This window comes from Balaenoptera ricei, chromosome 17 (genome assembly GCF_028023285.1).
Source record: "Balaenoptera ricei isolate mBalRic1 chromosome 17, mBalRic1.hap2, whole genome shotgun sequence".
In the NCBI taxonomy this organism is placed as follows: Eukaryota; Metazoa; Chordata; class Mammalia; order Artiodactyla; family Balaenopteridae; genus Balaenoptera; species Balaenoptera ricei.
The window spans coordinates 36,597,122-36,615,389 of NC_082655.1; the positions used below are offsets into that span (position 1 = coordinate 36,597,122).

General features: G+C 39.8%; 1 protein-coding gene across 2 annotated transcripts in view; it reads right to left on the bottom strand.

Moving 5' to 3' along the window:
* Positions 1 to 641: 641 nt before the first annotated feature.
* The window catches only part of SPAG1 (sperm associated antigen 1), a 93,375-nt gene continuing 75,748 nt past the window's right edge, over positions 642 to 18,268 (bottom strand). For both annotated transcript variants that reach the window (XM_059901307.1, XM_059901306.1), the window contains 6 exons: positions 13,831 to 13,997; positions 9,946 to 10,078; positions 7,931 to 8,057; positions 2,651 to 2,815; positions 1,198 to 1,569; positions 642 to 1,092 (listed from right to left, as the gene is read on the bottom strand). In XM_059901307.1, coding sequence (XP_059757290.1) covers positions 961 to 1,092; positions 1,198 to 1,569; positions 2,651 to 2,815; positions 7,931 to 8,057; positions 9,946 to 10,078; positions 13,831 to 13,997 — 1,096 coding nt within the window. In that variant the 3' untranslated portion in view covers positions 642 to 960. The remainder of the gene's footprint in view (positions 1,093 to 1,197; positions 1,570 to 2,650; positions 2,816 to 7,930; positions 8,058 to 9,945; positions 10,079 to 13,830; positions 13,998 to 18,268) is intronic.

Sequence of the window (18,268 nt, forward strand, 5' to 3'; positions counted from 1 at the left end):
ATAAATGACAGCACACTGATTGATAGAGACCTGAAGGTTTTATCGTAAGAAACACCTTTACTCTGACCCAGTTAACAAGGGAGCTCTCAATATAAAGAGTTCTTCATTTTCCCTTTTGCACTAAGGGAATAAATATGATCATGCTTAAAGGAGGGGGGAAACAAAGAGGGAGAAGTCACTCAAAATGTTTGGGGGAAATGTGGGAGTGACAATTCAAATAGAAATGCAGGCTTAGTTGCTTTTATATAGTGGTTGTTTCGTTATTGCTTATATAAGCAACACATAAGGGAAACTTGCCTTTAAAAATCTAGTAAAAAGGAGCAGAATTTCAGGCAATTTTTGTTCTTAATTATTAGGCAATGCTTCCATATTAGAAAAAAATAAGTTCCTCTTATAGCTCTAAATTAATAATCACAATTTATTTAATAATCATTTCATATTATAGACTTAAGTGTTACATTTCATCTTAGAGGCCTGTAATCCACAAGTAGTATAAAATGGGATTTATATATATCTTAGCAGGAAATAAAAGTGATGTACTAATCACTGTTAATGATTTCCACTTTTAAAAATGAACTGTAAAGAAATACATTTCTATCAAACTTAACAGGACTCCTTCATAGCCCAAAGAAGTGTAATTTAACTCAAAATTTTAACAAGTAAGTTATTAAAAGAAAATGTATAATATAAATTAAAATGCATCTTAACAAGTTCCAGATATACTTATTATTAAATATAAAGATGTTAGCTCTGGTACATAAGAAAATATTTACAACTAATAAAAAGCAGATTGTAGAATATATGTGTTCTATGTATAAAAATAAGTAAAATATTTTATAGTCCAGACCAAGGGATCTTTTCTAAGCCAGGTTTTTATCCATGCAACTCTATTACAATACCATCTCATTAGCATTACTGGAACACATACATGCATGGAAGAAATCTAACAATAATCTTTATTTAAAGCTCATACTGCCTTTTGAGGGCCTGCACATCTTCTAAAGTAAAATGTTTGTTTGGTCTGTCTGAGAGGTCATCAAAGAGCTGTTTAATCTGCTCCTTTTGGCCCTTGCTAATCAGTGTCAACATCATCTGAAAGAAGGAGAAAAATTATATTAGCATACAAACTGACATTTTAAAGTTGTTATAAAAACCCTAAAAAAAAATCTATCTCCATGAACATAGTTTGCCACTTACCTTAAACCTTTCTGCTTTACTCAGATATAAAAGATGCTGATATACCAAAGAAGGATCTTTATCAATAAGATTATTTTTCAGAGACTGGATGAGGAGCAGGAATGTATCTCCTTCAAGTTTGTTGCTCAACAACACTGGCAAGTCTTTCGGTTCAGTGATGGCTAACAGGTGTGCACAGGCTTCTTTATCTTTCCTAGTACTGACGGCGTTTATAACCTGGCCAAATTCGTAGGCATTGTTAGGCTTGGGGATTGGTAGTTTCTCATAGAATTCTCGTGGCCCATTGCTTGTGTCCCCCTTCTCAGAAGCACGGGAGTCAGTGGAGACGTCCTCCGAGGTCCTTTCAGGCTCCTCTTTATGGCCCTCATTCACCTTCAGGGGGAGACAAATTACACTGTGACACAACGGCCACTGCACACACCCCATAAAGGTAAGTTACCTTTATTAAAACGGGAAGGAACTGAAAAACACAGGTGGACTGTGGTTTAGTCAAGTTCTAAGTGAAAAATATATAACTTGTAATAATCATAAAATCTACTTTTTTTTAGGAAGAGAAGTTTTAAAGTATAAGTATCCATTCATAAAAGCATTCTTTTTTAAAGTTTAAAAAAAATTTTTGACATTGAGAATGTGACAGTGAAATTTTATAATTTTCCACAAGTAAAAGCTGCTGTATAAAAGAAGACCTGTAACAACCTTATACCTCTTCTTCATGATAAATTTTACATTTACTTGTTTCGTTACATTTGATAGAGAAGTCAACTTACATTTTTCAATTCTCTTAAAACAGCTTTTTCCTTCCCTCCTTAGAGGGAAAAAACTCCCTAGCTTCTTTCACATATTAGCCTTTAACTCTTAGTAGAAATGTAAGATGATAGGTAGCTGACACAGTAATCCAAGAGCTGACATTCCTCACTAAAGGCAAAACAAAAGGCTACAGCACAAGGCATCCAGTTGTCTGAAATCACAAAGGTAGGTTTGATTCTAGGGTAGTCCAGGACCCCTGATGAGGCCGGTCTTGTTTACAAGTTTACTAAAAAAAGTCTAAATCAATCAGGAACCCTCTACGGGGTGTGGCGTGCAGGACCGCTGAAACTGAATCAGTCCTGTAGGGTTCTCTGGGTCGACCAGGAAGCAAAGTTCAGTGGCCACAGGCTCGCAGGGCAACCTGGAGTGGAAGCAATAAAACCACAGGCCAGGTGGTACAGGGGGAGGGGAGCACAGAAAGGAAGAATGCAGACACCCAAGGGTCCTTGGACCCAAGTTGGGAAATGCAATGGCTAATTATCACAACAAAAGAAAAATCTTGTCATTATAATTTGTTAAAATGTCTTCATTGATCATCAGAATAAAAACACGAAATTTTTAAAAGTCTTAGGAATATGACCTCAGAATCCCATATGAGTATAGGATCTCCAAAAGAGTACTTTCAGAGATAATCAAATATACATACCTCTTGAATCTCAATTTTCCTTCTCTCCTTTTCTTTGTTGAATGATGCTGCATTATCCTGAACATTCAGGATTCTGGTGACCTCTTCCAGTTCCATTTTTGCCTCAATAATATTTGGGTCTAGTAGGAGAACTTTATGGAGATCGTTTAAACTTTTCTGATAATTCTGAAAGCAGGAAGGCAGAGAAAATAATTTTCATACATAAAAGGAGAAGGGGCACAGATGAGCCCGGGTGGGAGTGAAATTGGTGAGACGAGTACACAGAGCATGTGCGGTGGGTTCCATTAGTACCGCAGTAGTAAAGTTAGGCCTATGAGGTAAGTCTTGAGCTAAAATATTGTAGCCCACAACACAGTGGCCATCCTCTACAGAAGAGTGAGCACAGAATCTGGGGTTAGAAGGCAAGTTAAGTTCTGTATCACCACAGCTTTCATAGTCCCTGGCACACACAGGCATTTGTGGTCTGCTGAATGAATAGATGAAAGAGCGAACGGCCTCACATCAGCACCTACTAGCAATGAAAGCTTGAGCGAGATCCCACTTAACCTTTCTGAGCTTCAGTTCTCTCATCTTTAGAGTAAGGATGAGAAGAGATTCTCTACTCTAGTTTTCACGAGGTTGTGCCGAGTAATCAACGCATTAATAAAATAACATGGGAGTGGCTTAGCCTTAGAAAGAGCTGGGCCAGTGTTAGCTGTTATCATGATGCCCTGTTCTGTAACACCCTTCGAGTTGTCTACTGCTCAAACAGCCTGGAGTCAACCTTTATTCCTCCATAAACAGTCAGGCAATACACTGGAGAGGTTGAGGGGAAGGAGAAGGGATCTACGCTTAACCAGACACTGCACAGAATCTGCTGGCAGAGACGGACACCACAGAATCACAGTGTGCTGTGACAAGCCACGTTCTAGAACTACAGACTAGACTCGTGTTTTGATTAAGCCAAAATTAATTCTGTGAGGAGGCCAGGAATTCCAATGACGTGTAACCTCTCAAGGATTCATGACATATAATAACAGCATGCACCGGACACTGAAGCACAGGTAAAATAAGCTGGGGCTTATGTGACACTCCCGGGGGACGAGCTGTAATGCCGCGGCCCTTCCCACTCCAGCCAGCAACATACTAGAGCAAGAGTGATGTGTTTAAAAGGGATAACCTTAAACCTGCTCTAACTTATTTTTTAAAAAGGTAAATTACTTACAAAATGTAGTACATCAGCGCTATTAACAACAATCTCCACACAGCACTGTGTCACAACAGCGCAGTTGGAAAACCTGCTACGAAAAACAAATGACACTGTGTTTCCATCCTAGGTGTTCCAGGCATGGAATCATACCGAAAGGCAAGAAGAGGGGGCAGCGGGGCAAGTTGAGGAAGTAATAATAGCTAACTCTTACCCGTCTCAGCATTTTGCAAGTATTCTTATTTTAGTCCCACAATAGCCCTATAAATACTAACTGTTACTGTCCCCATTTAAAGATGAGGAAACTGAGGCATAGAAAGATAATCTTTGAGACGATGAAGGCAGCCATGAGCAGAAGGTGAATGATAAGACAGTGCTGGAGCTCAAGTGAGAGGCCTGAAAATGGCGATTTGTGAGCTGCAGCCTTGGAAATAGAAGGCCACCAGCAAGGAGTTGACATGACTACTTTTTCATCCATTCAAGGAAAGTCTGTGCCTAAAGACCAATCTGTCTGGTTGGAAGAAACCTAAGAAAGCAAGAAATACACTTTGATAAATGTTAAACAGAGGCAGGCAAGTGTGAAGAGAGGGCCCGACAGCAGGAGGAGCGGGGACGGCCATGGAGCAGGGAGGCGGTGGCAGAGGAGGGGCCAGGCTGATGGGTAACCACAGCGTGAGACCAGATCCGGCCCCTCCATGGGCCAGCGGCTAGGACACCGCAGGGGAAAGGACAGCCGGGGCCCCGGCCCTCGTGGAAGCTTACGTCTTATGAGGGGAAACAATAAGAAAACAAGTGAACAAATGAATAAATAAAGTAAGCGTGCACTGTCATTTATGCAATTAAGAGAAGCAAGGATGGAGACGGACGCAAACGAGGGGAAGGAGTCTCCTTTGACACGCGTGTCAGAGAACACAAGACCTGAAGGGAAGCCAGCCACACAGAGTGAGGGGCAGAACAGAGCTCACACAGAGAGAAAAGTGCGGCTCCAGCAAAAAGGAGGACGTTAAAGGTTGCTAATGACCTTATTAGGCCTCAACAAAAAAAAAAAAGGTAAAGTATAATCACATGTGTTTATGATAACATTTACTATTAATAAATGTGCTTAAACTCCAATAACAGCATTTATTTTAGACGATATTACTCTTTTTGATACTTTTGGCCTGATATTATCCCCGGTTGGCTGTGAATTCCCTAAGGCAGGCACTATGTCTTACCATGTCTATGCTCCCAAAGCCTAGCACGTGAGTGGCACTCGATAGAAGATATAAATTGTAAGTAAAAGTAAAATGTTCAATTATCTTTTCTTATGAAGAACAGCTGAACATTAAGGAAAGCCCTATATTTTTCAAACCTGGCACACAGAAAAAATAAAAATAAAATAAAGCAAGCTAGAAAACAAACAAAATATCTGAGAAATCACAGGCAGGGCCCCAGCTCCCTGTGAGCCCCTGTGCCACTTCCTCACCAGTCACACAGAGGAAGCCGATCCAGGTGTGAGTTCTGATGCGTTTTATAAGCAGTGGTAGCCTTTGAAGATCCTGCAAGTAAATTCACTTGGCACATAACTCAAACTACAGGGTATACAGATCAAGTTATAAAAAATCAAACCAGGAAAACAAGCTGCCAGCCTCATACTCTAGTGGGATAGCATTACTAAAAATTGGGATTATCAGGCTTCCCTGGTGGCACAGTGGTTGAGAATCGGCCTGCTAATGCAGGGGACACGGGTTTGAGCCCTGGTCTGGGAAGATCCCACATGCCGCAGAGCAACTAGGCCCACGAGCCACAACTACTGAGCCTGTGCGTCTGGAGCCTGTGCTCAGCAACAAGAGAGGCCGCGATAGTGAGAGGACCGTGCACCGCGATGAAGAGTGGCCCCCGCTTGCCACAACTAGAGAAAGCCCTCGCACAGAAATGAAGCCCCAACACAGCCAAAAATAAATAAATAAATAAATAAAGCCAGAAAACATCTTTTAAAAAAAAAAAAATTGGGATTATCTTTCTGCATCATAATACAATTTCTAGAATTCATTCCAAGGAAGTATAAAATTCTGGTCTTTCATTAGGTACAACTTCTGACTTTGAATAAAGTAAACAAGTTCAAAGAGTCAGGCAGCCAGTATGGGATAAACCTGTTCTAAGGGTCTGGATATATATAAACTCATGAGTCATGCAGATCATGAGTACCTCACGGACCCAAATCCATTAAGTTCAAAAACAGTTGAATAAATTTTCAAGAAGCCTCTTTTAATTCATGGTGCCACACACCACCTAGGAAATCTTTACGTGAGGTTTACAAATGAGTATGTTGCTAACAAAAAAAAAGGGGAGGGGAGTGGTCAGGTCGCCTGGGCCCTGGGAATACAGTGAACACACTGTGAATACTGGATACAGTGGAGCTGCTGGGCTGGTGAGTGGGGCATCCACATGCTGGGAGGGTGACGCACCCCAGTTCCACGGGGACAGAAGCTCCTGCGCGCGGGACATTTCTGGACCTCGCCCTACGCACCTCTTCACTTGCCTGTTCACTTGCCTGTTCATCTGTGTGCTATACACCAAACTCAATAAGGTCAACACTCCTCCCTCAAATCTCTCCCTCCTGCTGTACACCCTCCTTTATCACACTGTACTGCTCAGCCACCTGAGACAGGAACCTGTATTTATCCAAAGAAAACGAGAACACTAACTTGAAAAGATACTCCCATGCTCACTGCAGCATTATTTACAGTAGCAACCTAAGTGTCCATCAGTGAATGAACAGATAAAGAAAATGTGGTATATCTACACAATGGAATATTATTCAGCCATAAAAAAGAAGGAAGTTCTGCCATTTGTGACAACATGATGGACTTTGAAGGCGTCATGCTAAGTAAAATTAGTCATACAGAGAAAGACAATTACCTTATGATCTCACTTACATGTGGAATCCAAGAAAACAAAAAAAAACCACCACCAAGAAAAAAAACAACCACCTGAACTCACAGAAACAGAGAACAGATTGGTGGTTGCCAGAGGCAAGGTGGGAGCTGGGGTGTGGAGGATGGGTGGGAATGGTTGAAGACCCTTAAAAGGTACAAAATTCCAGTTATAAAATAAGTAAGTCATGGAGATGTGAACAGCATGGTGATTCGAGATAGTAATCGTGTATTGTATATTGGAGAGTCTCTAAGACAATAAATCTTAAAAGTTCTCATCACAAAAAAAAATTTGTAACTATGTGTGGTGAACTAGACATACTATGGTCATTTCACAGTATATACAAATACCAAATCACTATGTTGTACACCTGATACTGATATAAAATGTCAATTATATCTCAATTAAAAAAAACTTTAAAGAGGAAAAAAAAAAGTCAATGACCTGTACACTGACAATGTGTGAATTTCATTGTATTAAACCTTAATCAACTTGATTCTTTAAAAATACCATTTCAGGAAATGCCATTTCCCAGTATGTTCTGATTTTTCCTTGTCATGTTATTTTCTACAAATGTGAACATTCACTCAAGTTTTCCACGTAGAAGAATCATCATAAAGAAAAATGTAATTATACAATACTTTCCTTGAAAATAATGGTGTGGTTTTCTTAGAGAAGAATGCCATCCTATAGCCTCACTCTGACCACCGGCCAGTTTAAGGCCCAAATCACAACGAACTTCCCAGACTCTGCCATGTCTCTACCAACGTCCGTGGCGTGAACACACCTTCAGTTCTGATACCTCCCTTCCACCGTACAGACAACCCCAGTCCCCTGCTAGAGGAATTCAGTGGCGTTGCTGGTGGCCTTCAGTAATTCAGTTACAAACCTTCCTGTCCTTTAAAGTGGACCTATTATAACTAACAACACTCCTTAGAAAATCAGGAAATAAATCATCATTTTTGAGCTGGAAGGAATCTTAGAAATTATCTAGCTCCACATTATAGTTCAGGGAAATCTGAGGCATCTTCCAAGGTTTTGGGACTGCTGAGTACAGAACTGGGATTAAATCCCAGGATAATGTCACTGCCATTCCTTGAGCCCACAGTTCATGTTCATGAAAACCACATGATCTGTTCAGAGCTGACATTTATATATTAAAACGAAGATTTCCTCACCTTGAGTCCTTTGTGAGCAAGAGCTCGTCTGTAGCACGCTTTCACATTGCCGAGGTCCATCTGAAGCGCCCGGTCACAGTCCTGCTTTGCCTCTTCAAACTGGCCCAGCTTCAGGTAACAGAGGGCTCTGGTATGTAATGGAACTCAGCATTATGAAAGTCAAAACAACATATCTATAAACTTGGACAACTAACAGAAATCAGAAAATAGCTAAATAAGTCCGTTTCTATACCACAGCTGCTGCAATTGAAACCTAACATTTTCCTCCAATTATGGCATTTTCTTGCAATACTTGCAATTAGGACCCTGGGGATACAACTGCAATCAAAACAGTCCCGGCCCTCAAGGAGGCTGCAGTCTAGGGGAAGAGACAGTCAAAAGAAGCAAACACAATAAAATCTGTAGAGGATGCTCTGGTAGCACAGAGCTGAGACTCTCATCACATTTGGTGGAGCTGAAGCAAGGGGAGGAGTAGTCAGGGAAGACTTCCCAGAAGAAGTGACGTTTAAGTTGAAGCCCAGAGTACACAGTGATAATTATCCAATGCGAAGGCACTGGGCTGAGATTTAATATGCAGGGAGGGCACAGCACGTGCAAAGTCCTACAGTGACAGAGAACACGGTGTCTTGATGGACTAAGAAAAGAGCGCTATGGTGGTGATGAGGCTGGGAGAGTGGGAGGCCAGATCAGAAAGGTCCCGGCAGGAGGCTGAGCTTTATCCCAAGGTTAATGGTAGTCCAGTGTTGGGTTTTTAAGCAGAGGCTGATCCGTTCACCATGTTTTAGGATGATCGCTCCAGCTGCAGCATGGAGAATCAGAGGGAACAAGACTGTGCAGGGACACCTGGGAGGGCACTGCAGATGTCTAGGGAGAGCCGGCGTCAGCCGGAGCAGGGGCTGACGGTGAGGGTGGACAGAAAGGCTCACGCCCAAGAGGAATTTAGAAGGTAGGACATCTGAGCTGCTGACAGCCTGGAGAGGGAGGCGTGGGTCAGGGATGATAACCCACCATGAGCGCAGGAGGGAGGGAGGCGCTCAGGTCCGGGGCTCAGACACAGAGATTTGGGGGACATAATTGGAAGGTGGTAAATGGAGCTGGGGAGAGGATTAAATGGCCCAGAGAACATTCGAGCAGACAAGGGATCTATGCCTTTAGAAGCCCGAGAACAGCAGGGAAAGAAAAAAGAGAAGTGAGAAGGGGAGAGCCAGGCAAGTGAGCTGTCTGCACCGCAGCCGAGCGGGGAGGTGGTCTCCAGGAAAAACTGAGTGGCCACTGATGCCCAAGACCACTGAGGCCGAACAGGAGAAAGGTAGAAAAATACCTGTTGGGTTCAGTGACGGAATTTTTCACAAAAAAGGTTGCCAAAAGAGGAAAACATGTACAAAAACAAAGCAGTGAGAGATTAAGCTTAAAAATTTTTTCTGAAATGGCTAGGAGAACCCATGCTGAGCCCCTATTTAGGAACCATACCTTATTCTTCCTTGTCACCGCAGACTCTATCTACTCCCTAAAAATCCCCAAATCACCATATTCTAGGTAACTATCTTTTTTACCATAATGTGTTAAACATGGCACCTGAGCAGCATTCTGGAAAAATCTGCCCATTCCTACTACACATTAGAAGATGCCGGGCCCTTCCCTTAGCACTTCAAGAGAAAAGGGGCACCTAAGACGCTAGTTTGAAAGGTAACTGATTCCTGCTCCCACTCTGGAGGACCGCACTGAGGCCTCCTCACGAGCCGCGGCGAGGCCACACGCCAGGGAGAGTCAAAGCAGCACCAGCCAAGGCAGCGATGGCCAAGCGGGAACCTAACGCAGCCCACGTCAGACCTCCCAGCTCCAAGACACAGCATGTTTTCAATCTCTCCGATAGCCCCACCTCTTTAAAAAACACTCACTTAAAACAATTTGCTATATAGAGTCTCAGAATCATGGGAATAAACTTTGGCAATTATCTATAATTTTTCCATCAAAAATATTCACATAAGAAATATAGAAAGTTACAAAGAACTTGCCTGTTTGTATAAATGGCACATTCCTTGTTGTTAATCTTTAAGCATTCACTGTATTTACTAAGGGCATCTTTATAGTTTTTGTCCTTTACACATTGATTTCCTTCTTCTTTAAGGGTTTTAAACATTTTTTCATCTATGGGACACACACAAAAAAGAGCAAGTACTCATACAAGCACCTTTACAAAACTTTAAGTATACTGTAAATTAAGTGACCACAAACCATACAGAGCTAAAGTCTAAATGGAACAAAACATTGTATACAAATTAAAAAGATAAATTGGCTATAAGTAAAAATGATTATACAATTATGACACTATTTTTTCAAATTAGAAAATAAAATACAAGTGATTCTATCCTTTTATCCATATTAGCACGCCTTCTTTTCTCTGCTGGAGATAGAAATATCTAGTGTTTGGTGTAGTAAGTATTTCATGAAAAGTGAACAAACACATTAAAGCCTGAATTAAGACATCTTCCAACAGTCCAAGTTTCCTTGGAATCACACCTCCTCCACTCTCTGCTCTTAAGGTTTAAGTAAAGCAAATCCCACCCTAGCCCTACCTTTTGGAGTAATCTTTGTTTTACTAACCAGCACACTATGTTCCCTTGGCCACAATAATCTAATTGGTCAGATTAGGTCTAATTGGACCTATGAGAGCCAAAGAGCTACAGTAAGATTTTAGTGGCAGCTTCTGGTAAGGTAATTCTTGCTCTTTCCCGTGGAACATGAGGATAAAAGGAGGAGCTATTTTGCCATCGTGCGATGCAAGGGGAGAATCTGTCTGAGAATGGGGCCAACAGAGCAAGAGAGAGGCCAAGACAGACAGCTAAAGAATAACCTCTGAGTGCCGAATCCAGCCATCCCTGCAGCTATCCTACCTGTGGACTTTTCCACAAGGGGTGCCGATAAACAACCTCTTTTGCTTAAGACATTAATGGTTGGGTTTTCTGTTATCTGCGATCAGAGTCCCAACTATTACTATTGCCTATTATCTTGCAGTGAGCATGGCTGACTCCTCACTCAGGATCCATTTCCTTCTTCCTAAGGGTACCTCAGCATTCATTCAGCTATCACTCCTCTCCTACTCAGCCCATGTGTCCAGGGGAAGCCCCACTGATCAGGAACTCATGGCATGGCATTTCTTCATTACAGGGAGTGGTTCAGCAATGGGCACATAACCCATTAGAATAAATACCAACAGAGCTCAGCCAACAGAGTAACAGGCTAAAAAAGCTGGGTCTTTGGGGCAACATATCTCCTCATTCTTAAATTAATGCCACCAAAAGCAATGGTGTCTCTCCCCCTTTGGACATTGATATGTGCAGACATGAAGTCTAAAACTGCTAGAGTTCTATTATTTCTGGCCAGAGCCTGAGCCCTGACAAGTTGTGCCTGATTTTAGAGCCTGTCTGGGCCCTTTCAGTTACTTGAGCCAAAACTATTCCTTACAGTTATAAGTCAACAGATTTTCTGTTACTTGCAACCAAAGTTTTCTAACATACCTAAAATGTTAAAATTTAAAGTTTTAAATCTATGTAATAACTTTACTCTATGGAGTATCTTGATATAAAATAAAATTGCATAACAAATTTTAAAATATGACTTTAAATTCTGTGATCTAAAAATCTTGATAGATGTACTGAATTTATAGTATAAACTTGGAATGTAAAAAATAATCTTATTTGTGCCTCTGCACAAATGGCATGACATATTAACTTTTCATCCTTTATTTCAAATTACAGAATATTTCTGCCTAATGTTTCATGTTTCAAAAGAACTCACACTATGTGGCCAAATGACAGTCCCCATAAATCTTGGTGTATCTAAGCTCTAAAACAGAATATTACAGAGGATTTTTTTTCTTCCAATTTGCTGAAAAACTTTCCTCAAGCTCTTCTTCCTACATTGTTTTTAAGCCTTTGGTATCCAGTCTCACTAATAATTAGTACACAAATATGAACAGAAAGAGCTGATTATTCTTGTGCTTATGGTTCACTATCACATATCTATAGTATGGTTAGTATATGCACATTATTAGTAATGAATAGCTACCCTTTATTGAGCAAATGCTTTGTGCCAGGCCCCATTAATAATGGATTCTAGAAGCTAGAGATCTCCATGTTTTTCCCAGGACTGCTGAACCATCTAAAAGCCTTGGCAGAAGTTCCCTGCATCTTCTTTCTAGGCAATGAAAAGGGTGAGCCATTGGGACATCACGGCTCAGTGTGTCTGCAAGATGAAGCTCGACACAGGCACACATGGGGTTCCTAAGCAGGCAGGAGAAATAGAGCCTCAGCCAGCTTTCAAGCAGAAGGCAAGCGCGAAGCCACGTTTATTAAACACTCTGCACAAAGTTCTGAGGAAAGCACTGTGGGGATGTAGGTATGGATGTGAACAACTACGATACAAGGCAGAAGGAGGTACTGCTGCTAGATATATGCTGTAGGGCTTTTTTGTTGTTGTTGTTGTTGAAAACCTATAGTTTATTTTATAAGAAAATTGGGATTAAATTACAAGGATCCATGTGACCCCAACTTTTGTCAGTCATTTCATGATTTGTGAGGCTCTGGCCCCTTCCCTTGGCATGGCGGCACAGCCTGAAAAAAATGTATACTTTCTTGTTGTTACTTAATAGAGATCTTCCTGGGCATGTTCCCCAAAACAAACTCCACAGGATGGGAGAAAGGTGCTACTACAGAGTAACAATTTTTGTTCCTACTCCCTCTGGGCTTTGTAAAACCAAAGTCAGATGTTATATAGCCCCATCCCCAACCTTAAATGTAAACAACCAAACGATGTTTTAAATTAAAGCCTTGCATCTTTGACATTCTAGAATTTCTGTATGGTGAGATTTATAAAATTCATATGGAAGTACATAGAAGTTCTTATAATAAATGATGGCATTCCCTAAGACTTGATCTTTAGATCTCTCAATTATACTTTGTAAAACTTTGGTGATCTCATCTAACCTCATAACTTGAAATATCATTTATAACCTGCCTGCTTCCAAGTTTATATGTCAATACAACCTCCCTCCCCTCTCAAACTCTAAGTTCTTTTGAATGTCTAGTAGGTTTTCTGAACTTGATGTGTCCAAAACTGAGTTCTTGATTGTTCCAAATCTAATTTTTCTGCGGTTTTCCCATCTAATAAATGGCACTTCCATCCTTCTACTTTCTCAAGACAAAAACCCTGAAATTATCTGTAGCGCTTCTCCCACATCCAACTAGTCAGCTCTACCTTTAAATTGTAACTAGAATCTAATAATTCTCACTACCTCTTCTACTACCCTCTTTATTCAAGCCACCCTTATCTTTTGACTGGATTATTATGGTAGTTTTTTAATGCCCCTATCTCTTCCTTCCTTGGCTTTCTATAACTGAATCTCATCACAGTAGCCAGGGTGATTCTGCTCAGCTGTCAGTAGCTTTCTAATTGTTGTAGGGCTTTATTTTGCTTTATTATTTCCAAAACATCAATCTCATTAAACTAGCCTTGCCACATACAAGGTGTATAGAGAACTATATGCTACTCAATTCTTTTTTCTTATTTTTAATAATAATGCTGACTTAACATTTATTAAGAGGCTACTATAAGCTTACACAGTCAGCACATGTGTTAAGTATTTCATATGCATCTCTCCATTTATTCCTGAGAATAACTCCATGAGACAGTTACTCATATTTCCCCCTTTCATATACACTCAAACACTGGAGGTGTGCAGCAACTTCTTAAGACTCTGCAGTTAGAAAGAGGGAGAACAGGGTCTTAACTTAAACCCATAGCAGACGCCTGATTTCATGCACTTACCTTCTGCTTTACTGTGAAAATATATGCACAGCTCACGATAACCCTCAGAAGAAATAAGTGTAGGTTTCCCCTACCTGTGATGCCCGGTTGGTGATGGCTGCAGGAATCTCCCACTTGGTCTGGGGGCGTCTCTGCCACAGGCCGCCAAGCTCGCAATTGTGCAGAAGTGGGCACAGCAGGAATGGGTGACAGCTTCTCCCGCCAGCTTGGTCCATCCAGGGCCATTAAAATTTTTGTTATCCTAAAAAGAAAATCAGTTTTCTCTGTTGAGCATGCAATTTGCTTTCTATATTACTGGAGGTCATATCAAGAGTAAAATTTACAAATGCTATGCATTTCTGTACTTCCCTGTAGAAAGCACACATTCAAGCTATTTGCTGTCCACATAAACAGTCTTAAAAAGGACTCTTAAAAATTGCCCCAAACTATGTAACGTTAGATCCTTTTCGCATCACAAGAAAAAATTAAGACATTTCTAATTAGTTTAAAAAATTTTTTAACATATATGCAATAAAATTTTAATTTTTAAAAAAGTGAAGTATAAAATTTAGGAGGCCTAGAAGAAATATCCCCTACATAACATTTCATATAATTACTAAATTGATAATGTATTACTCTTGAGAATAATCAGCAGTACTTTGGAATTTCTATGCCCAAAGTGTATACGAAAGACAGGTTTATAACACTGGCTGCTAAAACTGATGAGGAGTAGCAGTTACATGGAATAGTGCTTCTTCCTGAAACCTGTGGTTAAGATACTCTTTACCTTGTGTTTTTTTCCATCTCTAAAATTATCTACTCTTTTTGTTTTCATATGCATAAAGATGAAAGAATAGGATATTGGAGTCTACTACGAGGGCCCTTGTATTAATGACATTTGCTAATGGCTACCATAATATTGAGATAACATCCCTGATTATCACTTTCTCATCACTTTAAAGTTACAAAATATCATACTTAGATTTTAAAACAAAACTGAATTACGTCTTTGGGAAAAATCTGGTTTAAAAAAAAGGTGGTTCCTACCCACCAGAAAGACAAGATCCAGCCTCATCCACCAGAACACAGGCACTAGTCCCCTCCACAGGGAAGCCTACACAACCCACTGAGCCAACCATAGCCACTGGGGGCAGACACCAAAAACAACAGGAACTACGAACCTACAGCCCGCAAAAAGGAGACCCCAAACACAATAAGTTAAGCAAAATGAGAAGACAGAGAAACACACAGCAGATGAAGGAGCAAGGTAAAAACCCACCAGACCAAACAAATGAAGAGGAAATAGGCAGTCTATCTGAAAAAGAATTCAGAGTAATGATAGTAAAGATGATCCAAAATCTTGGAAATAGAATGGAGAAAATACAAGAAACGTTTAACAAGGACTTAGAAGAACTAAAGAGCAAACAAACAATGATGAACAACACAATAAATGAAATTAAAAATTCTCTAGAAGGAATCAATAGCAGAATAACTGAGGCAGAAGAACGGATAAGTGACCTGGAAGATAAAATGGTGGAAATAACTACCGCAGAGCAGAATAAAGGAAAAATAATGAAAAGAATTGAGGACAGTCTCAGAGACCTCTGGGACAACATTAAATGCACCAACATTCGAATTATAGGGGTCCCAGAAGAGGAAGAGAAAAAGAAAGGGACTGGGAAAATATTTGAAGAGATTATAGTTGAAAACTTCCCTAATATGGGAAAGGAAATAGTCAAGTCCAGGAAGTGCAGAGAGTCCCATACAGTATAAATCCAAGGAGAAACACGCCAAGACACACATTAATCAAACTATCAAAAATTAAATACAAAGAAAAAAATATTAAAAGCAACAAGGGAAAAACAACAAATAACATACAAGGGACTCCCCATAAGGTTAACAGCTGATCTTTCAGCAGAAACTCTGCAAGCCAGAAGAGAGTGGCAGGACATATCTAAAGTGATGAAAGGGAAAAACCTACAACCAAGATTACTCTACCCAGCAAGGATCTCATTCAGATTCGACGGAGAAATTAAAACCTTTACAGACAAGCAAAACCTAAGAGAATTCAGCACCACCAAACCAGCTTTACAGAAAATGCTCAAGGAACTTCTCTAGGCAGGCAACACAAGAGAAGGAAAAGACCTACAATAACAAACCCCAAACAATTAAGAAAATGGTAATAGGAACATACATATCGATAACTACCTTAAATGTAAGTGGATTAAATGCTCCAACCAAAAGACATAGACTGGCTGAATGGATACCGAAACAGATCCACATATATGCTGTCTACAGGAGACCCACTTCAGACCTAGGGACACATACAGACTGAAAGGGGATGGAAAAAGATATTCCATGCAAATGGAAATCCAAAGAAAACTGGAGTAGCAATTCTCATATCAGACAAAATAGACTTTAAAATAAAGACTATTACCAGAGACAAAGAAGGACACTACATAATGATCAAGGGCTCAATCCAAGAAGAAGATATAACAATTGTAAATATTTATGCACCCAACATAGGAGCACCTCAATACATAAGGCAAATGCTAACAGCCATAAAAGGGGAAACCAACAGTAACACAATCATAGTAGGGGACTTTAACACCCCACTTTCACCAATGCACAGATCATCCAAAATGAAACTAAATAAGGAAACACAAGCTTTAAATGATACATTAAACAAGATGGACTTAATTGATATTTATAGGACATTCCATCCAAAAACAACAGAATACACTTTCTTCTCAAGTGCTCATGGAACATTCTCCAGGATAGATCATATCTTGGGTCACAAATCAAACCTTGGAAAATTTAAGAAAATTAAAATCGTATCAAGTATCTTTTCCGACCACAATGCTATGAGACTAGATATCGATTACAGGAAAAAATCTGTAAAAAATACAAACACATGGAGGCTAAACAATACACTACTTAACAACCAAGAGATCACAGAAGAAATCAAAAAGGAAACCAACAAGTACCTAGAAACAAATGACAATGAAAACACGATGCCCCAAAACCTATGGGACACAGCAAAAGCAGTTCTTAGAGGGAAGTTTATAGCAATACAATCCTACTTCAAGAAACAAGAAACATCTCCAACAACCTAACCTTACACCTAAAGCAATTAGAGAAAGAAGAACAAAAACCCCCACAAAGTTAGCAGAAGGAAAGAAATCATAAAGATCAGATCAAAAATAAATGAAAAAGAAATGAAGGAAACAATAGCAAAGATCAATAAAACAAAAAGCTGGTTCTTTGAGAAGATAAGCAAAATTGTTAAACCATTAGCCAGACTCATCAAGAGAAAAAGGGAGAAGACTCAAATCAATAGAATTAGAAGTGAAAAAGGAGAAGTAACAACTGACACTGCAGAAATACAAAGGATCATGAGAGATTACTACAAGCAGCTCTATGCCAATAAAATGGACAAACTGGAAGAAATGGACAATTTCTTAGAAAAGCACAACCCTCTGAGACTGAACCAGGAAGAAACAGAAGATATAAACAGACCAATCACAAGCACTGAAATTGAGACTGAGATTAAAAATCTTCCAACAAACAAAAGCCCAGGATCAGATGGCTTCACAGGCGAATTCTATCAAACATTTAGAGTAGAGCTAACACCTATCCTCAAACTCTGCCAAAATATAGCAGAGGGAGGTTCACTCCCAAACTCATTCTACGAGGCCACCATCACCCTGATACCAAAACCAAACAAAGATGTCACAAAGAAAGAAAACTACAGGCCAATATCACTGATGAACATAGATGCAAAAATCCTCAACAAAATACTAGCAAACAGAATCCAACAGCACATTAAAAGGATCATACACCATGATCAAGTGGGGTTTATCCCAGGAATGCAAGGATTCTTCAATATACACAAATCAAACAATGTGATAAACCATATTAACAAATTGAAGAATAAAAACCATATGATCATCTCAATAGATGCAGAAAAAGCTTTCAACAAAATTCAACACCCATTTATGGTAAAAACCCTCCAGAAAGTAGGCATAGACGGAACTTACCTCAACATAATAAAGGCCATATATGACAAACCCACAGCCAACATCGTCCTCAATGGTGAAAAATGGAAACCATTTCCACTAAGATCAGGAACAAGACAAGGTTGCCCACTCTTACCACTGTTATTCAACATAGTTTTGGAAGTTTTAGCCACAGCAATCAGAGAAGAAAAAGAAATAAAAGGAATCCAAATCAGAAAAGAAGAAGTAAAGCTGTCACTGTTTGCAGATGCCATGATACTATACATAGAGAATCCTAAAGATGCTACCAGAAAACTACTAGAGCTAATCAATGAATTTGGTAAAGTAGCAGAATACAAAATTAATGCACAGAAATCTCTTGCATTGCTATACACTAATGATGAAAAATCTGAAAGAGAAATTAAGGAAACACTCGCATTTACCACTGCAACAAAAAGAATAAAATACCTAGGAATAAACCTACCTAAGGAGACAAAAGACTTGTATGCAGACGACTATAAGACACTGATGAAAG